Below are 27246 nucleotides of genomic sequence, written 5' to 3'. Positions count from 1 at the left end.
TCAATGCAATTGATTGCAATTGTTTGAATTTTAATTTGACATATATGCATGCATTTCTTGTTAAAAAAAACTTTGCAACACCTTAATAAATGAAGGTTGATCGCTATCATGGTCCTTCAGTCTTCCCCTGTCCCAGTGGATTATGACCCAACACGCTGGCCAGTTATTGCTTATTCGCTTTCTGAACACGTTTCATAAATACGTTTCATATCAGCCTCGTATCATGCTTGCAGACATGGTTAAACAATTGGGAAACAATTCTATAGATTTAGCCAACAAAACTACTTGGCTAAGGTTTGAAAAAAGAGCATGGTTTGTGTTCAAATCGTAACGCAATGACACAACAACGTACCCGCACATCGTATCGTAAAAAGCTAAGAAGCGTAAACAGATAACAACTGCCTTAAGTGGACTTCCTTACGTAACGTTACAACATTACATAACAAGCAAAAACTCAACATTTACTTTTGGTTGCACACCAACAGTGGTCTCCTGTGTTTGCTTTACCCATCCATCACCTGTCCTAATTCCTCTAATTCTTCTAATATAAACACTTCATCATTTCACCCATATTACATTTACTATTGTATATCTACCCGTATCAAGTGATAATACTGATCCTTGGTCAGAGAAGAACAATCATCATTATCCATTTTAAAGGAATGCAATCCACCCAAAATAGTTTTGTTCGAATTAATTGTAAATATTAACAATGAATACATCAACTTTATAAATGCAACTATTACATGATATAATTGTAGATATTTACAAACTGGCATTAAAAAAAATGGACGGAGTAACACTTTACAGAAAGGAAACTGTCAGAACTTTATTGTTGACAGTTACTAAATCATCCATTTTCAAAATTTAGTATGAATATTACATTGATCAGTGAATGTTTTAGAGGATGAACTGACGGATTTTCTTAAGTTAACAATTCTAATGGAATTCACAAACCAGAGTTGTGCAAACTTGAGCAAATATACAAGGATATAATTATCGTACTATAATGACTCACATATTCGATCTGAGAACATGTGTCTTTTTGTTACTTTTTGCTTCAGGTCCATACATTCAGATACATTCATTACTGGACATCAGATACATCGTCACAGAGTGTAATTGTAGTTTCAGACAGCTTAAGTGTCTGCTGTTGTCGGCAGCGACACCATACATTCAGAGGTCACACCGAGTCCTCCTGCTGGTTCAGTTCTGTCACGGGTCTCTCCCGGCCGCCGTCAAACAAGTTATGTCTCCGCTGTTTTCTACGGTTCATTTTGGACATGTCCATTTCGAACACCTCTCCGGAGCGCAGAGCGGACACCAAGTCATCAAACTCACCGCCCCCCTCTTCCTCGTTTGCTTTGGCCTTCTTCGCCTTCTGCTCCCTGTCTCTCTTCAGCTGGACGAGAGGAGAGAGAGGTCAGGACAGGAGAGGACAGATGGACATACTGTACGTTGATCTATGACTGAGGTGATCATCAGTATATGGACACAGGGAAAGTGGGTAGGCAATGTCAGTGACTTTTTAATTATCTAACCACTATGTTTGACACCTGGTAAAGGACAATTCAAATACATTTAGCATCCTATCAAAACTCACGACATCTCTCTCTGACAATGTCTTCTAACCTGTGTCTCCATGAGTGTCCTCTTCTCCTCCTCTTCCTTGCGTCGGGCCATCCTTTCGTTGTCCTGTTCGGCCTCTGAGAAAGCTGCGAGGAAAGTGTCGAAGATCCCAAAGAAGGTATCTGGCTGCAGGTTGGACGAGTCTTCTCCAAAGTGTCTCAGTGCCTTTACAAACTTTGACAGAAGACATGATGGTGGAAGGTGATCATTTGGTCAGTTGCTGCACTCCTGTCTGAATCTGCTTCAGGCCATTATACACCAAGTTCGTGTTTCCTCCGTTGTGTCAATCACGTTTACACAACGACTCCGAAACTTCTGTCCGGGATTAAAGTTTTTGGAACAGGCTTTTTTGCATCTGTCAAAATTGTTTGACCACTCACAGCCACCGTAAATGAAAACCTCATCATCCAAAACGGCATCTGATGAGCTGATTTACTGGGTTTCGTTTCCCAGCACAAAGCACGATAAACAAAGTAACGCAAGATTTAAAAGACAGATTGTGGCAGGAGATCACAGAACAACTTTGAATATTGCATGGTTCCAAAACAAAAGACGTAGGAAAGATTAGACGGTAGTGATTGTCCTCTAGGCAGCTTTATGATAGCTTCTTGCTAATGCCATTCATTCATTAGCCCTGTTTGGGACCGACGTACTTTATTTAGTTTTGTCTTGCATTGCAACAAATAAAATAACATGCATTGGACTCGGTGTGTGATAATTATTGGATAATGAATTAATAAAACACAAACCTGGTGTGCAGAATTCCTTCAGTATTACGACGATGTTCAAAGTCATTGAAAGCGGAGGCCGAAAACGGGACAAAATGAATGTGAATAACAACGATCTGTTTTACTCACCACTTCTTTGGCCTCGCTGAGCGACTCCTCCACCTCCGAGAAGCTGAAGGAGGCCACGGTGACGAACTGACTGACCACGGGGACAAACTTATCCACAGGACCCTGAGGGGACTGACCCCGCTGGTACTGCAGCTCCTGGAGATGAACGAACACACGGACTGATAATCACATGTTTGAATATTATCCATGCATTGCTTCTATAGATTTACAGACCATTGGGGCGATTAAACATATAGGCAAAGAACAGATTGTAAATCACTCTGAGCTCACTCACCGCCTCAACACTCTTTAGGCCAGATCTCAGACTGCCGATGTCCTTCTCCAACTCTGTCATACTGGAGAGAAAGTGCAAGAGGCGGAGGGACACATGGGAGGATGGAGATAATGAGTAACGTGACAGCTGCATATAATGAAATTAACATTTAAAAATTTTTTTGGACTTTTTGCTTCTAGGTGTAGTCGGAAATATTTCTTGGGGTGTCAACAGTTCAACAAGTCTTGTTGTCACAGTGAGGTTGCCAGGTTTGGTACCATCCCAGTGTTGCTGCACAGAGCTTGTATACTTAGTTTAAAAGGCGAGATGGTTCAGAAGCCCGCAACTGATTTCATATATATGACTAAACCATGCTGACAATATATTTAAAGGGACAGTGCGTACGATTTGGTGGCTTCTAGCGGTGAGGTTTGCAGATTGCAACCAACTGAACACCCCTCCGCTCACACCTCCTGTGGTATATTGATCACATTAAGTTATATGGTTGAAATGAGTACAAATGCTTTTTGGACCTCAGTGAACACGGTCCTTTCATAGTAACTGTAGCGCACATGCACAGTACAGACTTAAGAGTTTTCCATGGCCGAATAAAGTAACTAACACTACATGTGCGTCTGCCTCGTCAATACACCACACCTCCTTTTCCAAGACTGTGGTAACGCTGTTCACCTCGCTCAAAGGCCATGCTTACCTTAATAACTCCAGTATAGGGGCAACAGAAGTCAGATGGCCGCTGGTTAACCATGGTTTTAAACTCTGTAGCTCACATTTTACAAGTGTGTCGGAGAACTATGGTGGCCTTTAGGTAACGTAAAAACATGAAAGGCTCTCTAGAGCCAGGGTTTAGTTTGTCCATTCTGGGCTACTGTAGAAACACAGCAGTGTCAGACTCACAAAAACACAACCATTCTTAGCTTCAGGTGATAGAATGACAACATAGCTATGAATATTACATTCCATTTCTGTTCATAGATCCCCCAAGATACTGCACACTGGCCCTTTAAATTTTACTCCAATAGACTTGATTCCGCATATATTACTTCGACAATACGAGTGTTCCCGCTCGTTCTTACTTGACTTTGGCAGCCTCTGGCACATTTTGCAGCTCTTCACTGAAAGCTGCCACCTTCGGGTACTTCTTTTCCAGTACAGTGATCATGTAGTGGAGCAGAGTGACGTTTCTACAAACACACAACACATACTGTACATTCAGCAGTCAATCGTTTATCACAACTTTTCAAAGCAAACTTACAAATAGACCTTTCTCCACAGCAGACATTTGACTCGTCATTGTAGAAAAAACACAGATAAAATGAACAATCATGGCGACGCTTTCTATGACGCCGATGTTGATAATGTAATATAAACATAATGTGTTTTGATCAGCTTATAGCACTGTATGATTATAGTTATAATCCCTCATAAACATGCATAAGGCTTTAATAAACATTGTAAAGCACTTGATAATGACTCATAAAGTCAAGTATCATACTACTTCATAATTGCTGGTCACTCACTGACTTTGTTTGCAAGCCCATGTCTATAATGCATTATAAACATACTTATAATGCATATGATCTGCTTATAGTATGGTGTAATTATACAGGTAGAGTTCTTTCAGGTGTGGTCTATAATTTCGTTAGTGAAATGTAAATGTTCATCATTCAGGGGGGTCAAATTGGCATGACCTGTTGAACATTTTTCCGTTTCATGTTTTGTTCTTGATTTTTATTTAGAATTTTATTTAGAATTTTCTTAAAGTAAATAATGACGAATTACAGTGATTTATAACCAGCTTGTAATGTATCATATTATCCCATACATCAGGAATTTCATTACTTGGTTTAAAGCACCCACCAGCCACTTAGAATAATCACATTATAACACATTATAACTGTGCTTATAATGCATTATAAAAATATTCTGATGTATGACAACTATGAGAATTATAATACATATAATCCAGTGGTGGGCCGTCAGGGCCAGCTAAGCCTTCTCTGCTGGCCTAAACAGAATCACAAAGTTATAGCTATTTTATAATTTAATAATTTTTCATAAATACACTACATGTATTAGAATTTTTTTTCCCATTAGCTTATTTTCTCATTGCACAGCTGTCTGGCTGACAGCGTCGCACATTTTATGGCTGGGAATGTGTTTCATTGATGTGTTTCATTCATCTGAGCATCTTGGTGTTTGGAGCTACACTACGCTAACCTGAGGACGCCATAGAACGGCAGGGCACTACGGTGCTTTTGAAAACTTTTGGAGAAACCCGAGTGGATCTACAGATCAACGAACACGCTCGCACGGTCCGCGGAGGTGGGATCCCGGCCCCGCTGCGAACCGGCTGCCATAGACCGGCGAGATACAACTGGGGAGGCTCGACTGTCACTGGCGTCCATGACTTCTTACTGGAACCTGAACGATGTACTGGGATTAAACTCTTTGTCAACAAAGAATTCGGTAAATGACAAACTGCAGTCACGTTTTTATGAATAATATTTGATGGCTCGTGCTCTTGTGTGGTGGAATGTGTGGATCCGCTGCAGGTTTGCTGGATTGATGTGTCATGCTTTGTTGTCATATGAATATATGTGACTGGTTCTTATGACTTTGTTGTTATTGTGTTAATTACGTTGATTTGACTATGCATTGTCCGTTAATGATGCAGCGTCCCGTCACGCACGGATTCATCTATCTGCACCGTAGCTGTTCAACTGTAGTAGGACAGCACAGAAGGCCCAGGTATAAAATGCCCCCACTGATATAATCCCTGTGTCAGTGAGTGACCAGCAACTATGAAGTATTATGATACTTGATCTTAAAGTCATTATAAAATGCTTCATAATGGGTTGTGATTGGTGTTATTAAATACTATGGATATTTATGAGCACTTATATTTATGATTATACAGTGTTATAAGCAGATTATGAACAACACTAGGTTCCTGTATTATTTCCTCCTGCTGTGATGTACAAAGCCCTGCTGTGAACTGTACTTGTCAATGCTGGACTTGGTGTCAGCTATCTTGTTGAGGCTGGACACTTTAAATCCGTAGGCGTTCCCCCGTTGTCCTTTGTTCATGTAGTTCCCGAAGGCCAGGACCACCTCCAGGAGCTGCCGCAGCGTCCCGCTCTGTACCACCTCCCTGGACGCCAGACTCAGAGCTGAGACCCCAGAGACGAAGAGGCAATGTCATATATATATATATATATATATATATATATATATATATATATACAGTATATATATGTCCATGTACATTTAAAATCTATAATGGAATATCTGATATCTTAAAAAAAACATCTTACAAAACAGAATTTAAAGACACATATTAGTGACACGCAGATTCAAATGAACATAAACACTCTTTGGAAGTAGCCTACCTTTGATTTTAGGTTTGATGTCGGCCACTCTTTCAGCAAACTTCTTCTTGAAGTAGAGAGAGTGGAGTCTCTGTTGATAGTGGTTGATGCTGGGGAGGACACACATGAGACAGCAAAACATTGTCACTGGTAGCTGTTAGCAGGAGGAGGGGGAACTATATAGCTTATATATCACTATGTAAATTCCTATGTGATGAAACGCACAACTACGCATCAAAGGTCTTTGCAGATCCTACGTAGACTTTGTTTTTTAGGTAAACCCTTTAAGAGACAGTGTGTAGGATTTGGAGGCCTAGCTGTGATGTTACAGATCGCAGTTGAAACTATTTGAGTGTGCCAAGTGCGTATAGGAGAACGTGCAGTGGCAGACGTGAAAACGCGAATGTCCCTGGAGAGATAGGATTTTCAAGTAAATGTACAGTGGAAGTTACCGTTTGTGGAGAAATGAGGACTGCAGCTCCTCAAGCCCACCAACAGAGGTTTCCCATGTTTGGGTTTTTCAGCCCTGGAGACCAAAACAAGGGTGTTCCCACCCTGTGTTTCCCAACCACGGTCAGAAAGTCAATACCTGTGGGTTTTGTCCATTCTAGGCTACCGTATAAACATGGCAGTCAGCTTCGTGAAGAGGACCGGCTCCGTATGTAGAAATAAACGGCTCATTTTAAGCAAATAAAAACAAAACGATTGTTATTTCCAGGTTTTATACGAAAGAAAACATACTTATTAATATTACATTCCATTTCTGCCTATAGATCCTCCTAAATGTTACGCACTTTAAATGCATAAAGTTCCTTCTCTGGTCATTTGCAACCTGGCACTATATTACACTCTCCTCTGATTCCTTAATTTCATTCAATGAAACTCCTCCAATTGTAACAATGTTGTGCTTTCAACGATGTCAATAATTGTTAGGCCTCATGGTGGCGCTGTTGTCTCACTGTTACTGTGAATATCACAGCCACAATTTTGAAAAGAGTTTATATGAGCTCACTGTCACGGTAACGCGATGCACTGTAGGGTCTGGAAATGAAGACGAGGCTGCTGATGGTGAGGAAATAGTTTCGTGCTATGTGATGGTTTGAAAGCACAACAAGGAGCGTGAGAATGACGGAGCTACAGCTCAGACAATACCAGCTCCGAACAGGGACAAAGGTTACGACGGCGTCGACGTAGTGGTCCTGAGACAAGTTAGCTGCCTCACACCTTAGCTAGCTCAGCTGCCTCCACAGTGCTGCTGTGCTGAACGAGCAGATAGTCCAACTTGAGGAGGCCAGAAAATCTCACACTTTCCTGGGCCGAGCTTGAGTAAAGGAAAGAGCTGTCTAAAGCTGACGAATGCTCTTCGTCAAGAAACAGAGCAGCCTCAGCCGAGGGGCCCCCACAAACACTGCTGGAGGTTCCACATCTGTCCGTCGCGCTCAACCACAAAGAGCGGCGCTTTTGTGATTATTGTGCTAATTCAGGTTCGGTCGGTAGTAGATAGTGGAGTAGAAACTTGAATGTGTTTTTGTGTGTTTCTGTTATTGTAAATAATACATTCTGAACCCAACCAGAGCCCAATTAATGCGGCAATAGACAAATGTCGGTATTCAAATTATGCACAACAGTCGCTCATTGGTTATAACGTGAAGCGTTCCTGCTCAACTGAAAATAAAAGAGGCGAATGAGTGCACATATTTTTAAAAAGACTTGCAGTGAACCCAACCCGATTGAAGCTAGGGTGATTTTTGCGAAATTACATCCCGCTCCTAATAATGACACCGTGACCTTTGGTCAGTGCTGCTATGACAAACAGCTCTGGACCCGCTCTACGGTCGGGTCATGCTCGAACAGAACTAGTTATAGTTATAGTTATAGGTACAGCTGTTCCTAACGGACACACTCGAGGACAGAGTGCATTTTTTTCAGGCAGTCTCTGCTGGAAGACATATACAGGCTGGGTTGCTGCTTATGCATGTGTGTGTGTGTGTGTGTCTGTGTGTGTGTGTACCTGCTCATGTCATACAGGAAGCGGTCTGCTTTGGCCATACGTTCCAGCTCGTGCTTGTGTTCTCCCAACAGCTCCATGTCGCTCTTCTCAGGAACAAACTTCAGAAGCTTCAAACACACACACACACACACACACACACACACACACGCACGCACGCACACACGCACACACACACACACAAATGTGTAATGCATTTGATAAGTTCTTTATGTATGTATTTATCAGACACCCATGAGTCCTAAATAAATACAATTTTCTTCCATTAGAAACACGCATCACAGTGGCTTGTTCAATATTATCCGAAAATGCGTTGCTGAAATCACGGTACATGTAGTTTTATATAACAATATCAATATATGTATATTGTGTTACTTTGAGTGTATGTTTGGCACCTGCTCCAGCATGTCTCTAGGTAAGTCCTCCTGTTCGTCCATGGTCAGGACGGCACGGCGGATCTCCTCATTGGTCAGCCTCAGACTGCGACACGAACATTCACGTTACTTTTCTTATACAGGGGTTTTGAATTCAAATGAATCCCTAAAGCAATGCGTTACACGGGCATAACATGCACATGTTTGTATTGAGGCTGTATCAGAGAGGAGTTTGTTCAACTTTGAAGGATGGAGGATAATCATTCTAGGCTACACACTGACCGTGAGAGCAGAATGTTACAGTTCTGTGCTCGGCGACCATCGATCACTGACAGCTCCTTGACTTTCTTCACAACAGCCTGCTCATCCTCAGCATCCTTCTGCTGATACACAGAAAAATGATAGAATGCAACCAAATGCTGTACAATATATAATATAATCTGTAATAAGACTGGGAACTTGACAATTCATTCATGTATACTAGTATCTTAAGATAACTGTTTCAAAACATAAACAGAGCAACAAAATCTACAAAAATAAAAGACATGACCTCTTCATTAGTTCATTCGACTGAGCACGAGAAGTGTCTGTGACACAATGAACATAGTATAAAACGACAGTGCTGCTGACGGTATGACACAGATGTTATGCAGAGTCGGTGTTAGATACCTGTGGTTTCTGGTAAGCTGAGAAGGTCCTCTGCAGCTCCTCTAGATCCAGAACATTAAACACCTTGATGTCATCGATCTCTTTCCATATGGTTCCTTCTGTCTTGTTCTGAAACAAACAATATGTGTGTGTTCGTCAACAAAACATTTATTCAGGGTTCAAATAACTTCTTCTTCCAGAGATTTAAGCTGTTTACTCCAAAAGAACACCGTCAGCTGTTGTTCGTCATTCGCTGATTAAAGCATCGGATGTTATTCTAGATGTTTCTTACTGTCAATAAATCCAACAAACGAAAATACAGTGTGACTTCCCTCTATGGCCCTGAGCTCCAAGCCCATTGGTTCCCTCTGAAGACACTCACAAATACTGTATATAACACTTTCATTTTGGGCTGAACTGAAGCAAAGCAGGCACCAACGCTGACACAGACGCACTACTCTTCTGTGCCAGTAAAAAATGTTAAAGATAATAAAGTTAAAGCAAAAATGCACGCATTTGGGAAGTAGTGAGCACACAAACGGATAAATGAGACTTGGATTATACAATATATTTCAACTCATCAAGACCTTTCTCTGGTTTTAGTTTCTCCGTTCAGCTAGAAACGGTTTCTTCAAGAATTCAAGGTAACACAGGTTGAGTAACTCATATACAAATGCTCATTTTGTAGGTGAAGTATTCCTTTAAAGACATCATGTGATATTCTACTTCAGGACACTTTAAGAACAAATATTACTGGGACCACTACAGACAGCTGCAGATTTCATATCCAGGAATTCATGTTATACTCTTACCAATGGCTGTGTAACATACACGGTGCAGCCAGTCAGTAGGTTTCCACCTCGTCTAGTTTAGAAAGGTTCCTCAAACAGCTGGTCACTGTAGTTTTTATCAAACATTATTAAAAACAGGGGGGAATAGTGTCTTTTGTTGGGGACTATTTTCAGCGGTGGATTAATCCATATTTGGTGCTCTAGTGAGTATTTGAGGCAGCAGGACGATGTATATGGGATTGAGTCAAAACAAACTAGTGTGTGTGTTCATGGTAATGAAGGAACGTGTCACCCAGTGCAACAGTGTGGCTCACTGACGTGTCGTAATGGAGCTCTATAGTACAGAGGAAGAAGATACACCAGTATCAGTCGTAACCGAGGCAGCCTTAACATCTGTATGAGATGCACCAGGCTTTCAACTGACTGTAATGTAAACACATCCACGAGACTGGCGTTCGAGTCGATGTGGACTTATTTGACCATAACTGTGTTATGTAACTTACGTTGTTAAATAACGCCAGTTATTTAACAAAATGCATTTTATGTAACAAACATACTTATTTTAACTCAGACCACAGTCTTTTACTAAACCCAACCAAGTACTTTTGTTGCGTAATGAACCTAAAAACGAAGTAAAACTCCGAAACCGACCAAAAAATGTAGGGCCACTGACCAAGTGGGGCATTCGAGAGATGGGGGTGAGAACATGTTGTACTGCACAAGTAAATGCAGTTTGTGTAGTGGTATAATATAACAGCAGCAGTGACAGTATCAGTAGGAAGTGTAGCAGCAGGAACACTAGTCCCACACTGTAAGTGTACCTCAGGCAGTTTGCTCCAGTTGAATGACTTCAGAGGGTTGGATGGCTGAGGAATATTCTTCTTCTTCTGGACAGCTCCCAGTGGAGCTCCGGGTGGAGGAGGCGGGGCGAATGGAGCCATGCCAAAACTTGGCAGGCCTCCTGGAGGAGGAGGTGGTGGAGGAGGAGGAGGAGAAGAAAAAGGACTGGCCGGGACGGGACCGGGAGGGACTAAACCGCCGGAAGACACAGGAGGTCCTCCTGGAACACTGGACGTCTAACAAGACAACAGAATTGCATCCATTATGAACTGATGACCGAGACACTATCATTATGGTGACGGGATCTGACGGACACTGTGAGAAAAGGATCAGTAACATTTGTATCTGGTGGTGTTGGCGGACATACAGAGCTGAGCTGCTGCAGCCGAGCAGACAGTTCTCCCACTTGCAGCCGAGCTTGCTTGTGGTCGGTGCTCTCTCGCTCCAACTTGTCTTTCAGCTTGTTCAGCATCGCCATCATGTCCTCTTTCTCCTCGTTCTTGGCCTCGCACTCCCTCTCTTTCTTTTCAAAACGCTGCTGCAAGTTGTGATGCTCTGGAGAGAAAGTGGGACAGACAGAGACAGGTGACTTGCGGGAGGTTGTTCATTCTGCCGACTACGGTTGAGTCGATCAAAGTGTTGGCCATTCGTGCTGCATCTTGACTTATTTACCACGAGTGTTATGATTACGTGCTGGGACCTTGATGAGCCAACTTTGCAGGCTTTGTGGGTTTTGTTGATTACATAGTGAAATTAGCAAAACACTTACTAAGCACTTACCCTGTTACATCAATTTCAATCTATATTGTCTTGATATTACCCTTGTTAATACCAAGCTACCTGGTTATTACTTACATGATATTACTTAATTATTACCTCTTTATTATCAAATGATTTCCGCACTATTACCATGTTATTACTGCGCTGTAATGTAAAGTGACACCAACACAGAGATTATTGCATTGTTCATGATTATTCTTTTGTAGCCTGCAGTAATTATGAAAGAGAAATATTTTAATCAAACTGACTTGTCCGGCCAAGTCCTCCATTTCCACTGTGGTACGGTAAACAGGATTCAGAGTTCTAGTCCTCTCTACTACATGTATATAATGTATATTGTATAATGTGAGTGTTTACCTTTCCTCGTTTTGTCAGCTTGTTCTTTCCATTCTTTGACCTCGCTCTCCTTGACAAGCCTATAGACACACACGCACACACACATACAACTGAAGGAAGTTTTCCAAACATGATTTGCATCTATACTACTACTACTACTACACACTACTACACACAACATAATAGGCTTAAAATGTACCTATCAAAATGTATTTCATTAATTACTTAGAAATATAGCACCATAGAAATTAGGCTTGATATGTTTAATGATGTAAAAATAGTCACAGGCAAACAATCTATTTGTTAACTTATTTTCTTAGAAGGTCAGAGTCGGTTGTTTTGTCCAAAAGCATTCCTTATTACTATCACCCAGGAGACCAGTGTCCATGTCCCGTGTGAAACCAAAAGTCAACGTTGCCTTTTCTTGACATTGGGTAAAGCAACGTTACCTACATAGCTTTTATAAAGTACATGACATTACTATGTCCTACTTCACTTTATCTTACTTACTCAAACCCAAATCTAAATTATTTTCCTAAACCTAACTAAGTGCTTTTGTTGCCTTTAACCTAAGCAAGTGTTTTGCTGTGAAAATGGACGTTTTGTTTTTTAAAGACAGTGAGAGTGAGAACATGTTGCTTCATGACACAATTATACGTTAGATGTACTTACTCACTTCTTTTGATCAAAATTACAAAACAAAGATGTTTTTGCAAATCAAATGTTTTTATTTAGGTATTTATTTGACTTCACTACATCATCAGCAAGAGGTGGATTGCTGTATGTTTATGGTTAATTATTCAAATCACTGTTGGGTTTCTAAAATATAACAAGGCATTTCTCGGAATCATTAAGATTTTGTAGGATTACTATTAGAGCTATAATGATTACCATTCAGATTACTGAGCAACCTGTCAAAGTTTTTTGAATGTGAAACGTGTTATAAACTGAATGTTCTCCTCTTAGAGAGCACTATTCCACTGGTAGTGTTTGAATCTCATCTGTTATCGTTACTAAAAAAACTGCAGAGTTTGCTGCACTAATGCTCCCCAAAGTAAGAAACCCCAGAAACTTACATGCGTACAATATTTTTGACGTTGAAGTCCTCTAGTGGAGCGACATCGGGGTCCTCCCCTTTGTCCGTCTGCAGAACCAGCTGCTGAACTATCCGATCCAACAACACCCAGTAATGAAGAGTGGTACTGCTCTGCTTAACTGCAGACAGACAGATCATGGGTCATTTCAGGGAGATTTAAATAAATGAAAAGTAAAGAAGTGAATGGCAGGCAGACAGCCAGCCTTACATGGCATCATGAGACAGTGATGCAGTGCAGACAGGAGGTGAGGGTAAGCTTCAGTGTGGTTCAGACTCTTCTTGATCAGCTCAAACATCTGGCTGCCACTTTTAGTTTCTATATGGACCTGAGGCAGAAGACATTCATCAGCAGGCTTTACACATCTGATTTTCATGTTTTAATGGCATTAATTTCCTAATTATAATAATGATAATAAACTTTGTATATATAGCACCTTTCAAAACACTGTTACAAAGTGCTTAACAATAAATCAGAACACATTTAAAACACAAAGAGATTGAAATGAAATAAAAGCCAAGAGTAAACACAAAAAAAAGAGTAAAACAAACAAAAATGTTTTAAATCACAAATAAGCTCACAGCGACTCTCAAAAAGTGTATAATTGTAGAACTTATAATAGTAATAATAGTATGCAGCATGTTTTAATGTGTTATTTTGTTTTCAAAGATTCCATTAAATTCCATTAAGTTGTGGTGTGTCAGAACTAATGGTGATTATATTTAAAAAAAAAAAAAAAGGAATCTTTCTTTTCATCCTTAAAGATCTTGGATCTCATATATAGAAAACCTTTCAGGTAGAATAATGGACTTACAGCATCAAACCGTTTGGACATATGAAGCTCATCTTCATTCCTCAACATCTGAAAGAAGTGCAGATGTCTGGAAACAACACACAATAAACAACTGAACTCAATCAATGTAAGCCGAAGTGCAAATATGTTCCCCGTCCTGCTCACTGTTTGTTAGTACAATGGCACAGTATTGAGGTTTGAAAATGCTAGCACCTGTTGGCGCAGCTGACGTAGCTACCTGTTCAGGGTGGCGTTGTCATTGGAGCGCAGTTTGTCAATGACCGGCTGAATGCCCAACATCAGAAACTCATAACGCAAATGGATGCGGAACTCCAGGCTGGTCTGAAAACACGCAAACACATGCACGCACACATGACGTGCCATGTGGAGTTTATTCCCCAGCAGGAAGGAAGACAATAGTGTCATCAGCATATCCCGTAATCCTAAAATGTAATCATCGTATTCATGTTCTGGGTTGACAATATGTAAAAATAAGACAGGTAGAAAAGTTATACATAGAGTTCAGACAGAGTATCAAACAAACACAAAGGCAAATATATATACCAGCATGATATCACTTAAAGATACAGTACTTATAGTGCAGCTTTACTGGTGTCTGATAGCAGTAATTATTTCAGCTTTCATTAAGAACAGCAGAAAACATCAGTCCCTCAGAATCAAAATGTAAAGGTGTGTCTCTAGATCTATTACTTGACCAACAACAAGTCAATCAACCTGAAGAGAACAACTGGACTGCTACTAGAAACTAGAGAAGGCGATTTCTATGCCAATTAGCAGTTAAGTTATAGTGGTACTAAATGTACAGTGTGACCCCCATAGTGAGCATCATCTTTTGGACCTGGAAGCTAAAGAAAGCATCCCCCTGTGCAGGAACGGGTAACACTGCCTTTGTGTTGCCACATTACATATTAACTTTTGAAAATAAAATCAAGGTGTGAGCACCTAGACGTAGTATATCTTTTGGGATCATGCTACATCACAAACCCAAGTCCTATAAGACATTTGACACGATGCACAGACGATATTTCAAACAAAGGAGAGATGCTTCTTCACCTCTCCTGCTCCCTGGCTGAGCACGGCATTGATGAAGGACATGATGGCAGTCTTCAGGTTCACTTCATCTCTGTAGCGGCCTGTGGATCTATCCAAGTCTGTCAGCAGGGTCTGCAGACAAAAGACAAAAAATGTTTCACCATTATAAAACATTCTTCCTTTCTTTTGACGCCCACAAAATTGGAAAATGTTGTAAATTGTGATGTGAAATTGACACACATTTGATGTGATTTGCTGCTTGTGGACTCAGATAAAATGATGCCGATTACTTTCTGTCCCAATCTGATATATGAATATGAGTGGCAAAAATGGGCTACAACTGAATTTGGTCGTGCATCCCCGTGTTACATAATGACAATAAATGATCCTTGAATCCTTGAATTCTTGAATATCAGTGGTCTCTAGCAGAAGACTAAGAGAAGCACACACAGATGAGACAGAAGCAGACCTGAAAGCGAGTTCTCTCCGAAGCAAATTTCTGGTAGTGCAGCATGGCTTCTAGTACTTTCTTGTGGCCCCCTGGCACCAAACACACCGCGCCGAGGATCTCTAACACTGCAACCTGTAGGGAGAGGGAGAAGAGCGAAGAAAGAAGGCCGTGTTCTGTTTGTTCTGTTTGTCTTTGCCCTGTAAAGCGTCTTTGGGTATCTTGAAAAGCGCTATAGAAAATCGATGTATTATTATTATTATTATTATTACTTTATGATCTTGTCATCAGATCTGGGCAAAAATGTGACCACGGTCAACAGAACCAGAAGACCACTGGAAGCATGCTCCCTTGTCACCTTTATTAGTGGTCACATGTCTCTTCTGACATGTTGCCATGACTAGTGTAATCCTCAGAGAAGTGCACACCTGCCTGTTTGTCTGGTCTTTTTGGTAAACTTTTGGGTTTCCTCCTCCTTTGCCCACCTGATTAACTGTCATCTGCCCAGGTGCATCTTGGAAGAACAGGCCAAATACAGTATTTATTCCTGTGTTTCAGTGACTTTGTTTCTTCAGCTACATTTCCTCAACAGTGTTGTGTTGTTTCATTGTCTCTTTTTGGATTTCCGTCATGTGCTTCATAGTGGGCTACTGCCACCCATCCTCAGGCCCTGGGGATGACTTTTTATGTGACCCTCCATTCATTGAAAACAGAACGAAACAAAAACAGCAGCATACCAATGCAAAAGATAGGCAGGCTGCAAAAGAAAAACTGAAAGCTCCCAAAAATTGAATGAGGTAATGTTTCAACCATCAGGGTCTGTGTTTTGCAAACATCCATGTGAAGGAGAAATCATTTTGTCTATTTTGCATTTATTATTTTCTCCTACAAAACACACTACACAACTTTGTACATATTTAGTTTTTTTGACTCTTTGTGGTTGTATAGTCTCTCTTTGTAGTCATTTAGTGTCTCTTGATGGTCTTTTTGCGTCTCTTTGTGGTCTTATTGTGTCTCTTTGTAGTCATTCAAAGTCTCTTTTGGTACTTTGATGTGTCTTTGTGGTAATTCTGCATCTCTCTGTAGTCATTTGACGTGTCTTTGTGGTCTTTTTGCTTCTCTTTGTGGTGGTTTTGTGTCTTTTGATGGTCTTTTTGTGGACCTGTTGTGGATCTGTTTGTCTTTGAGGTGGTTTTTGTCTTTGAGGTGGTTTTGGATTTCTGCAGTTGTTTAGCGTTTCTTGTGGACATAATCATTTTTTTTGTCTATTTTTTAAAATATTCTAGCAAAAAATGTCATGTTCTGTGTTTGACTTCAGTATTACGTCTTCAAAAGAGAACTCTGAGCTCTGAAACAGGAACCGGACTGCAAAGACTCAAAGAGGAAAGGGATGGACGGGTCAGTGACACATGGCTAATTTTACCAGCTGGGTTTACCAGTCCTGGTTGGTGCAAACTTCTTCTAATTAAGAAGTATGTAGACCACTAAAATCATTCTAAAATCGAGGTGTTTCTTTGTCATCACGGGGTATTGAATGCACTGTGTACCTTGGTTTTGATGCTCTCGGTAGTGAGACTTTGGGCGATGATATTAATGCTCTCACAGTGACCCAGCACATGAGCTCTGCCTTGCGAGTTGTTCATCAGAGCTTTGATGCAGCCAATCAGAGAGGTGTGGACCTGAGAGTTGGTGGTCTCATAGTCCATTGACTGGAGGAAATTCAGGATGCAAGACAGGCCATCCAAGTCAATGAAACGAGTCACAAACCTGGAGGGGATGGATCAGAATGGCACAGGGTGAAGGTTACTCTCTAGGTCACTACAGGGGAAAGCAATGCAGCTTTGGGAAATCTCAAAATTTCAAAATAGTGTGCATGTAGTTGTACCTCATTGGCTGTGTCCTCAGTGCTGTCTTTAGACCATCTACGATTTTATGTCTTCCCTGCTCTTCCTCATCCTCTGGTCCCAGCAGAGTCTTCCTCTGGGAAGAGAGGGGTCGGACTAAATAATGCCTGACTACAGGTCACATACTCACTCAGAGGCGATAACGGAGCGAGTTTGGCCCCTAGAATTAAATGTTTCTGGTTTGTAGTGTAGGATCGGTGCACTCCGTGATATTAGCTGATATTAAGTTACAAATAATTGCAATGGCATTTGAATTATCATTATTATTCAAAGGCAGATATACAGTATATCAATATACTGTATGTATGACAATATCTATAATGAAAAATAACCCATCTTAAAGGCCCCATGTATCAAATTATTCTGGTGAAATAAGTTTGGTATACATTGTCATCTGCAGCGTCCTTGTTGACACACAGGGGGTGGAGACAACATAAAAAAACATGTTTAAATGTACTCAAAGTGGCTTTAAAATTCATCAATATTTTCACATTTTATAAAGAAAATTAGCAATAAAGATAAATCTGTCTGTCTTTCAATGAACTTAGAGCAGCAGGATGTAAACAAATGGACAAATTCACAAAGAACGGATCGCGGAGGCTAATGCCATGCATTTTGCATCACTTGCAGCCACTATCCACCCGTCTCAAGTTCTGATCTACAAAAGATAATGTGCTAATAATATTACAGTTCAAACACATCCATAAAGTTTAGCAGATAAGTGCAATTTGCCCCTTTTTTAAATCTGATTACCATGTAGCAAAGTGTAAATATTGTAGGCAAAACAAAGTCAGAGAGAAAAATACAAATGAAATGTTCCCATCGCGAGCTACAGGTCCTGATCAAACGAGGTGCAGAGGCGTTCCACAGAACTACGGGTCAGAATTTCAACGTGACAGAGAGAAACCGTAACAGGAATTTAATATCCCGTCAGTACAAACGCAGAGTTACTCACAGCAGCCATGGACCTGAGCTGATCAATATAATACTCTGGCCATCTGGTTGCTCCTTTATTCTCCGCTGCCTCCTGCAAGACACACATGTACAGACACACAGGTCAGGGTCATGGATATACTTAGTTATACTAGACAACAAATCTATGTGTCGTCCTACTACTTTGTAATTTTAAGAATCGTGCTTTGAAATGTACACAAGATGGGGATGGATTCCAGTCGTGGTGAAGGTAACATCATATGATGAAAAAGCCACCCGTAGGCTGTCGTAGAGAATTCATGACATCAGCGCAGGTTTCTGAAGTTTAGATTTGGGTTTTCTGGAGCCAGAACATTGAGGTTGAAAGGCAGGAAGCCTTGGCGGAGCTGAAGAGTGACCATGCAGTTAACTTCGAGGGAATTGGTGGAGACACCTGTCAATACTACAAAAATGCTCCCAGGACATAAGCCTTAATATTTCATTAATTGATCAAAACGTACTCTTTGGCAAGACATACCTCACCTCTGTGGTAAATTACTGAGACCATAACGTCTTGTGAGAAAAACGAACAAAGGTTTAAGGATGCTAGCATCTCTCGTCTACTATGAACCGTAACTCAAGACACGTCACTATTGGTCAGTACGTTGGTGTCTTCTTGAATCTATCAGCCACCGAGGGGACACATTCAGTCGTTACTCTGTGAGTAAGTGACCGAATGACGGAATGAGCAATGAAAGAATATGTAAGTTACTCACTAGGTGTTATGGTCCTTTTTCATTTAACTAAAACTAAGGTGGTTATTTAGTAGCCAGGACATTTTTGTCCTCAGTATGCTTCAAACTAAATATTTGTTGGATCAACTTCTTAAATGATTTGAGGGGGACAATTTTTTTGACTTTATGAACCCCAAAAATCTGACGTTCTTCAGGCAAACTCCTTTGAACAACCAAGAGCAACACCACGAATGTCTTCTTGGATGGACCGTCTGAAACTGAACTCTATCCCTATTTGTTCGATTCATCACTGCTCTCAACTCTCATTTCTACCTCACGTGTGTCCATTGGACACAAATGGCAACACCTTGTATGATGGTATTTGTTTGAAGCATACTGAACTCTTAAGCTATAGTTATACTTTCCCTGTCCTTGAGTATGCAAGGACGTGGCATAAATTTCATCATCAGAGGGTCAACGCTAGTCTCTGTGTGGTCGTCCCATGGACTGTATATTAGAAGCGGACGTAGTCGTCGTGACGTCACCCATTGGTTTGTGGACTGTGATGAATAATACACATTGGGGCCAGAATTCCTAACCAAATGACACCTAGAAGCTACTTCAGGCCCCTGCTGTGTCGACCCCTTGATTGAACCCCCGGCTCAGATCTGCTCTGTGAGGTCACCAGTATACCGGTATGCTTTATTAAACTCACAACACCACAGCAACTTCTGAACTGGACTTAATGATTTCTTCAACAACTGCTGTTATGAAGCCTTGAGTTCGACGATTTCGCCGTCGCCATTTTGAAGTACGGACGTTGTCAGCTTGGCTTTTTTGCAACGAAAGTTACCATATTTGGAATGCGATGAGTGACGTAGAGACGCCGTATACGGCTCTGGTGGCGGCAGCGACCTGTCAATCACAGTAAGCCCGCCCTAAAGCATACCCTGCTTTATGGTCTATTTGACTCTAAATGGACCATAATTTACTAAATGAACATCATGCTGTATTGAAGAAGTGTTGAAACTAGAGATTGAGACCATAAACACATGTTTACAATGTTTACTGAGGTAATAAATCAAGAGAGAAGTAGAGTCATTTTCTCATAGAAGATGGATATTAGAGCTTTAAGAAACTTCCATATTGACTTCACTCGGCAGAACGGGGCTTGCCGTCTGGGTCGTCCATGTGCCGCCAATTTCTTGTGACTGTACAGACTAGTCTGGATGTGTCCGAGTGGCCACTAAGCTACATGTGGTAGCGTAGCGATACTGTGCATGTCTGGAATGCATCCTCTGCTTGCGAGTATAACAAAGGCTTTAGCGGTAGTAATCCTAATCCAAGAAAAGCAGCTACCATAGAGCTCACGATACATAAACTATTGATACAGGTAAGTTGGCTGTTGTATTTATAGTTCCTTACCAATTTCTTACTGCAGTAGAGCTGCCATTTCTTCTCTGCTGGCAAAGAAAACATGGCAGCTCTGTGCTCCTCTGTAAGGTCCAGTTCATCCTGGGACAGAATACAGAAAGGATGGAGAGGGAGAATGATGAACATAAGAAGAAAGCTGCTGAATAAATATGGATGTTTGAATGCATTCAGAATAGGAACTTTGACTCACCACCAGCTCAGTGAACATGGAGTCCAGGTCTTGAAGGGGGGGCATGGGCAGGTTGGGCTCCAGCACAGCCATGGTTTTGGTGTTGTCGTGGCAGTGGGTGATCTCTGGTTGGTCGCTTCCTTTGAAGCAGCAAGAAAACAGAGAGGACAGGCCACGCCCCTCGGGCTGCTTCACCCGGGACACCATGTTACAGCGGGGACTTCACCAGAAGTGCTGACTAAAGAGGGAAACAAAAAGATGAATCAAACGATAAAGAGTGGGGTTACTGCTGCACAGCACTTGGGCTTGTGTTCAGCACCACCATGGGGACAGACTGCATTTCTAGACCAACTTACTTCATTAAAGTTAATTGGTAATTTAATTTGTATGTATGTTCTACCATGACATTACAGGCAAAAACATAGTACATTTTGAGACTTTTGGTCTATTTTGCTTCCATAACATGTCTTCTTTCAGACTATTGGAAAGAAAGCATCTCATATATTCATTTAGGTGTTTATTTTGCTACTTTGTGTCTGTAGACTTCTGCTAAATTCACTAAAAGTTAGCATTAGATAATGCCTTGTTGGTATATTTTAACATAGAATTTGAGAAAACTTGGAATACAAACAAATTGTTTAGATGTACATAATCAACTGGGGAAGTTTCATGGTGATATCTATTAGTTTAAAAAATACTGTTGTATCTTACAAAATGTATCTCATTTTAAGATACATATCTTTAAAGGACGTTTTTTCTCAGCCTCAGACAGAAATTAACACTTCAGTAACACTTACACACACCAAACTTTCCAGATTCATTCCTAGCTATATTCTGAAGGTTTTTACAGGAGTTTGTGTAAAAGCACACTTCCCACAAGTGTCTACAAGAAATGACTCATGAGTTATGAAAGAATACGTGGCTTAAGTATTAGGGGCAAGGCTAACCCACAATGAAAAAGGAAAAAAACCTGCTGAGTGCAATGATGCCTGCAACAAGAGTCTACGAGAAAAACGCTTCATGAGTTTGGCCTTAGTGCTCGAACCCATTTAGAAGTGCTGCGCCCCCTTTTTGTTTCGGCCACTCTCACTGCCACGCCCCCTTTTCTGCCAATTGGTATGAAGACAAACAAACACCTTTGCACCCACACACTTGGCCGCAGAGTCAAATTTCTGCCTGCTAGGGTTGAAAACTGTGGCTACCAAAAGGGGGGTGGAGAAATTTGTGGACCTGCTGCAGCTAAAGAATACTTGTTACACAATCCTTAACAAATGCTAACTCTTCAACATCATTCTGATAGTATTGAGTTGCTGATTTCTGCAACAGATGTTGAAATGTTTTTTGAAGAAAATGCGCAAAGACCTTGATGTACAAACTTACACAACTGAAATAACAATGAAACAATTCTCTTTCCAAGCACAGCACACCTTTATGACTGATTAAATGCAGTAACCATGACTCATCAACCAGCCTGGATCAGGTATAAGCGCACAACACACCATATTGAACTTGTAGCTAGTCAGTAACCTTCCTCACCATCATCTTATCTAGATCCATCCTTGATATGAGGTGGCTGGATCTCTCTGCTCTTGTCACTGATCCCAATCTGGTTTAAATGGGGAATGTTGATTAATGATCAGCACCCCCCCGTCAGTAAGTGAAAGTTGGCTGCGATGTCAAGGCGCGACCGGGCTGACAGGAGGTGTAGGAGTGGCAGGGCAGTTATGTGAAGCAGGATGACCTGCCAGACGGGGCACGCAGAGACACACCCTCAGCAGGAAGATGTCGTACTGATCGAGGACATTCACGCCCAGTGAAAAGTGATGCTTAACTTGATTCAGGTATGGAGTTTTTAATGCTTTTGAATAAAAAATATCTTGTCAAAAAAAAGTCCGGAAATGGTTCCCTGCTAAGTCCCGTCAGTAACACAGAGCTCTAATGGTTAGGTAGTCTGAGATGTAGCATTACTTAAAAAACACTGAAACCAACTCATACCGTGGAGGAAATATGAAAATAACTTGTATTTCAACATTTAATATTATGCTAATATTTTATTTCTCCACTGGTTTCAACCCACGTTTTCCTGTTGTCCCCCTAACGTAGCTTTACAGTTGTTAAAATCATCTTCGTCCACAGTTTGACAGTATCACATGTATTGTGCATTCATGTTTTATGCATCATTCTATCAAATAGAAATATTCTAGATGTCTTGTATCATTTTATAGAACATTCTCCAAATTTCAAGAGGAAAGCCGGTTTCAGACATATAGAAAACAGAGAAAGCCTTTCTAAGAATGGCATCCCCCACATCCTGTCTGTGTACAACAATGCTAAACCTGTGTTTGAGGACATGACGTATCTTTGTATTCATTCACCTAAGTCATCTAAAACTTTCCAGGGAATCTTACATTTTTTAAGTGTGCGTTAATTGACAGTGACCCACAACCTCACACGTGTAAACAAACCAGCACACGCCAATGAACATGCAGCTACTTAGGTTAGCCGACAATTAGCTACAACGACGATTCCTGTTCAGAGACAAGAGTTTGACCTTAAAATACTTCAACTTTATTATAGTTGTCATTATACATTAGGTACATATACATCAAATATCAATATATATCCATTGGGAGCAGTGGGCTGCTGAGAAATGCCCGGGAAGCGGTTAGGAGTTCTGTGTCTTGCTCAGGGACACTTCGACACACGTAGCAGCCAAGCCTCGAATCGCCAGCCTTGCTGGTAATCCTATGATAGAAGTTTATTTTGAAAAGACACTGCCTGCATGTAAGGAAAGGAAACTATGTTTCCTGTGAACACGGAAGTTTAAATTGAGAAGACACTATGCATGTAACTGATATCCCAGTGATAGAATAAGTATTCAGACAACACCATTAAAAAAATAAAAAATCATCCATTACAAGTAAAAGTTGTACAATCAAAATGTTACTCTAACCTATATTCATGTATTTGTTGGCCACTTGGATGCAATGCTCAACAACAAGCCCAAGTCACACCACATATTATGGCAATATATAGTTGATCATGCTATTGTGTTAGCAATCAAGCACCAGTGACATCCATTCAGGGTTGTGCTAGCATCCACATGATGAATACAAGTTAGTCGGTTTGTTTTCCACCAGCCGCTGGGGGAAAATATCTCTCTCTTTCGCTGCAAATTTCTCCACTTTGTGTCTCTAACTGTGTCTGTCTGCTGATTGGTGCTGCTACTTTTCACTTTTTAAAGTGAAAACTGATTGATAGCAAGAGAGCAGTGAGACTAAACCAAAATTTGCAGAGCTGCACAAGCTGAAAGATGCTCTGAAGCTCTGATGAGCTGAGGGGAACTCCTCTCACAATACATTTGATCCAATGCTAATATGAAATAAGGATTAGCGCAGCTTTAAGTATTGCACATTATTATTACTGATACGCTGACGTGTGGGCAACAGTAATTATAACTAACAACTGACAAAATTATCTTGAAACCACTCACTTTTTAATTTTCTGGAGCTTTCAGCCATTTTACAGTCTTCATTAGCAGAGGGAGTTTTCTAGGTTGTCATTAAAGGCGTGTCCTTGAGCCCAGTGTTGACATCTCTTTTCCAATGAAAGTTTAGCTCTAAAGGTTGATAAATCTATAGCGACAAGAAAATCGCCAAGTCGGCAACACTAAGAGCCTTCAGCCCTCCCTCCAAAGCCACGCCCCCAAAAAGATCAACGTAAACAACAAACATGGCTAATGTTAGCACTCACAGCTGTTAAGCTAGCAGCTTGTGGAAGACTCCGGTGCTGAGCAATGAGTGAAAGGCCAGAATACCCGCAGGCAGGCAGCCCGTCCAATCATTACATACAGGCCGAATGAAATGATTGGACGAGCTTATTACAGTCCTGAGACTGCCACAGATACCGGATCTTTGTTTTTGTTGGTCACATCATTTGATCTATTGATTGTTGTCGGGAAGTAATGACAATTTCAACAAACATATCAATAATGTTTTTGAAGAAGATTACCAACCCTATCTTTAAGCGTGTTCACTTGTCATCACGTGACCTTCGGCCTCACGATAACAGCTGGTCCTGAGCTGTGGTTGAAAGCTCAGAAAAAAAGCTAGTAAGTTGAATATATAAAGGAAGTATAAAGTGGCATCAATGGAAATACTCAAGTACAAGTACTTGAAAAGTTTACTTCAATACAGGAATATGAGTGGATGAACTTAGTTACATTTCACCACTGGATATTACTAAAAGGTTTTGCCTGTGACTGTTAATAGAGAAAAGGTCAGGAATCCCCACAGTGAGTAAGATCTGTCCCCTGGGGCCCATAACATAAGAACATACTGTATTTTTTCTGCATCATCAATCATTGCTGGACAGATTGAGTCACTGACCGGCACACAAATAATAAATACACCCGTCAATCAAAGTACTGGAACTCGGGCAACTGATGTCCATGCATGCTTTTTAATAGTTGACAATGTCCACCGTCAGTATCCTTGCCTCAGTTACGTGAATGTGTTCAAGCTCACCAATGGTTGCTGCAGGACTCCAATAACGATCAGCAACATGTGTGTATGGTTATGTCGTGTATAGATTGATGACAGGGTTATTATTCACCCTGACGCTCAGATGAACCAATCACCCCTGAGTTCGCCGGGTTTAATCGATACTTCATCGAACCCTATGGGGAAAGTGTTTTTTCTAACTACGCGGAGGTCAGAGGTCAGTGTCCTTGACAGAACAGCAGTCCCTCCGGCTGGTGGGGGAGTCACTGTCTCCCTCAAGGACGATTCAGTCAGTAAATGTTTGATAAGAGCTTGTTGTGTTGATGAGGCTGCTAACAAGCCGTCTGTCTTCTGATGAGCTCATCTTTAACCAGCTCTGTGGTCCTCAAGCTCTCTGTATTTTTCTTATTGGTGGACAAATCCAATCAAAAGAGCACAAATACCACACATATTACGGTAATCAGCGTTGCATATGTGTCTGACCAAAAAAGCAAAAAATAAATGATTAATTTAAATTATTTTGTTTAGAGTTTTTAAAGTTATTTTGTTTGTAATATGTATAACAAGCATATCATTTAGTTATCGCAACTGAGAATTTATCAAACATAAAAACAGGAAAAAAACATTTGCAGTTTTCAAGGTGTATATTTCAAATTGCATTTATTACACACATGAAGATAAAGTTGTGAACACCGGCTGAATATCTATTATCAGAATCATTATAACTGTGTTATAACTGCTACTGTGTAAAGGGAATACTGCTGTTAACAAGAACCTGATGTGTTTAAAGTGTTTGCAAACCAAATGTTATTGCACTTTTGTTCATATAGCAGTACTTTTAAAATAAAAGTGCACAATACACTACTTTTGAATTCATTATTGAATTTTGCACATAACAATGCAATTAATCACGATTAATCGCAAAAAAATCATGCGATTAATCGCGATTAAAAATCGTAATCGTTGCCCAGCACTAGTTTTTTTATAATGTCTATTCTTGAGCACATTTAGATGTAAAAAGTAACTAACCTTGTAAATGACCAAAAATGTATTTTTACATCCAACCCTTTGACAGTACCTCTACTACTCACAAGATGGCGCTCTTAACTATTGGCACACGAGCAATAAGTTGGCCAGTGAGTTTTTTGGAAATATTTTTGGAAATGTTGACGTTCACTCTCATCTGCGAGTCTCTTTCACAGCCTTTGATATTTACATTAGTTTGATTTTTTTTTTTTTTTGATGATTTCAACTCAGATGTGGATGTATTCATAAGGACGGCAGCCTTCTTGTATATTGCTTATAACCGTTAACCCTAATGTCGATACGTCAAACACTGATTAACAAGAACATTTAAAAATGACGCTTTGCATTTGAAAGGTTGGCAACCCCTGACCCCTGCTGTACACAAAGTGTGCGGATCATCCTGGGTCTCTTACCTCTCTGATCCTCTCCTATGCGATGTGCTGAGATGCCATGTTGAGCTCCAGCAGTGTGTGTAGCAGCGCTCAGGCGTCAGATGAACATCTGTGGCGGAGATCATTCACTCTGCCTTCAGCCCAGCTCCAATGTCATTCCAACGTTGAAACACCTGGTTCTCGCTGAAGAACACACTGAATTTCTTCTGAGAAATTATTTGACATGCTCTACATAATCCAGAGAAATAGAATGAAAGTCAGACGGCGATGCTGAAGTGAAGCTTCGACTCCAAAGACGCGGATTTTAACCAAAAATAAACAGAGGTACAAATCTGAAATGTAGATCCACCTGTGGGCCTTTCAGTAGAGCTGGAGGAGAACTAGAGTTGAATTTACAAACAGACCTTAATCAAAAAAAAAAAGTTTGTTAAATTAGAAAGTGTGTAAACACAAAATCCACCAAACATAGACGTCACAGAGTGCCGGTTCCTCAAAAGTTAGTCAGAAACCCTGCAGGTGTCCAAAATAATACAAATCCTCTTTCAGTCGTTTCATCTATCCAGACAACACCTGCTCTTGTCTCTTGTGTTCGTCCTCCTCCTTTGACCCCGTCAGTGTGCTCATGTGAGCTGATCAGAGTCTCTCTGTCTGTCCGTCAGATGGAATGAACAGAGAAACTGCCAGATCTGCCTGGGCGAGATTGTACAGTATTCAAAACACACACTACTGCATTCCTGGTGGAGGCAGTCACGCCCAGACCTCACCCACTGCTGGTTGTGTGTGTGTGTGTGTGTGTGTGTGAGAGAGAGATAAGTGGGACAGTGTCTGTGGTAATATCTGTGCAGTGTCTCATCATGTCTCATAATGAGACAACATATTT

General features: G+C 40.8%; 1 protein-coding gene across 2 annotated transcripts; it reads right to left on the bottom strand.

Annotated features, from left to right (window-relative positions):
• On the bottom strand, nucleotides 1-27246 carry LOC116399041 (disheveled-associated activator of morphogenesis 1-like). 2 transcript variants are annotated; one of them, XM_031875871.1, is made up of 26 exons: nucleotides 26388-27246; nucleotides 20468-20684; nucleotides 20269-20358; nucleotides 18153-18224; nucleotides 17179-17273; nucleotides 16841-17060; nucleotides 15315-15428; nucleotides 14867-14977; nucleotides 14031-14134; nucleotides 13814-13880; nucleotides 13210-13327; nucleotides 12982-13120; nucleotides 11927-11985; nucleotides 11157-11344; nucleotides 10771-11025; nucleotides 9180-9287; nucleotides 8793-8893; nucleotides 8532-8616; nucleotides 8140-8246; nucleotides 6150-6238; nucleotides 5762-5930; nucleotides 3834-3941; nucleotides 2761-2821; nucleotides 2487-2621; nucleotides 1633-1803; nucleotides 1-1402 (listed from the first exon to the last, which is right to left on the bottom strand). In XM_031875871.1, exons 2-26 carry the CDS (start codon nucleotides 20651-20653, stop codon nucleotides 1184-1186), a joined length of 3171 nt encoding a protein of 1056 aa, XP_031731731.1. In that variant the 5' UTR covers nucleotides 20654-20684; nucleotides 26388-27246; the 3' UTR covers nucleotides 1-1183. The 2 variants fall into 2 exon arrangements, with proteins under 2 accessions (XP_031731731.1, XP_031731732.1); XM_031875872.1 differs by having other exon boundaries at nucleotides 8793-8890.

Source organism: Anarrhichthys ocellatus, unplaced genomic scaffold (genome assembly GCF_004355925.1).
Source record: "Anarrhichthys ocellatus isolate YVR2014 unplaced genomic scaffold, GSC_Weel_1.0 scaffold98, whole genome shotgun sequence".
Taxonomy (NCBI): domain Eukaryota; kingdom Metazoa; phylum Chordata; class Actinopteri; order Perciformes; family Anarhichadidae; genus Anarrhichthys; species Anarrhichthys ocellatus.
Note: the sequence above shows the minus strand (reverse complement) of the source record. Positions and strands in the feature narration are given on the sequence as shown.

What these genes read in the sequence shown, in the direction of transcription:
- LOC116399041 (XM_031875871.1), bottom strand. Translation starts at nt 20,653, where the DNA reads ATGGTGTCCCGGGTGAAGCAGCCCGAGGGGCGTGGCCTGTCCTCTCTG. An exon ending in AGCTCAGGTCCATGGCTGCT is followed by an intron (nt 17,274 to 18,152) that starts GTGAGTAACTCT and finishes CTCTCTTCCCAG; the next exon opens with AGGAAGACTCTGCTGGGACC. An exon ending in TCACTGTCTCATGATGCCAT is followed by an intron (nt 13,121 to 13,209) that starts GTAAGGCTGGCT and finishes GTCTGTCTGCAG; the next exon opens with TTAAGCAGAGCAGTACCACT.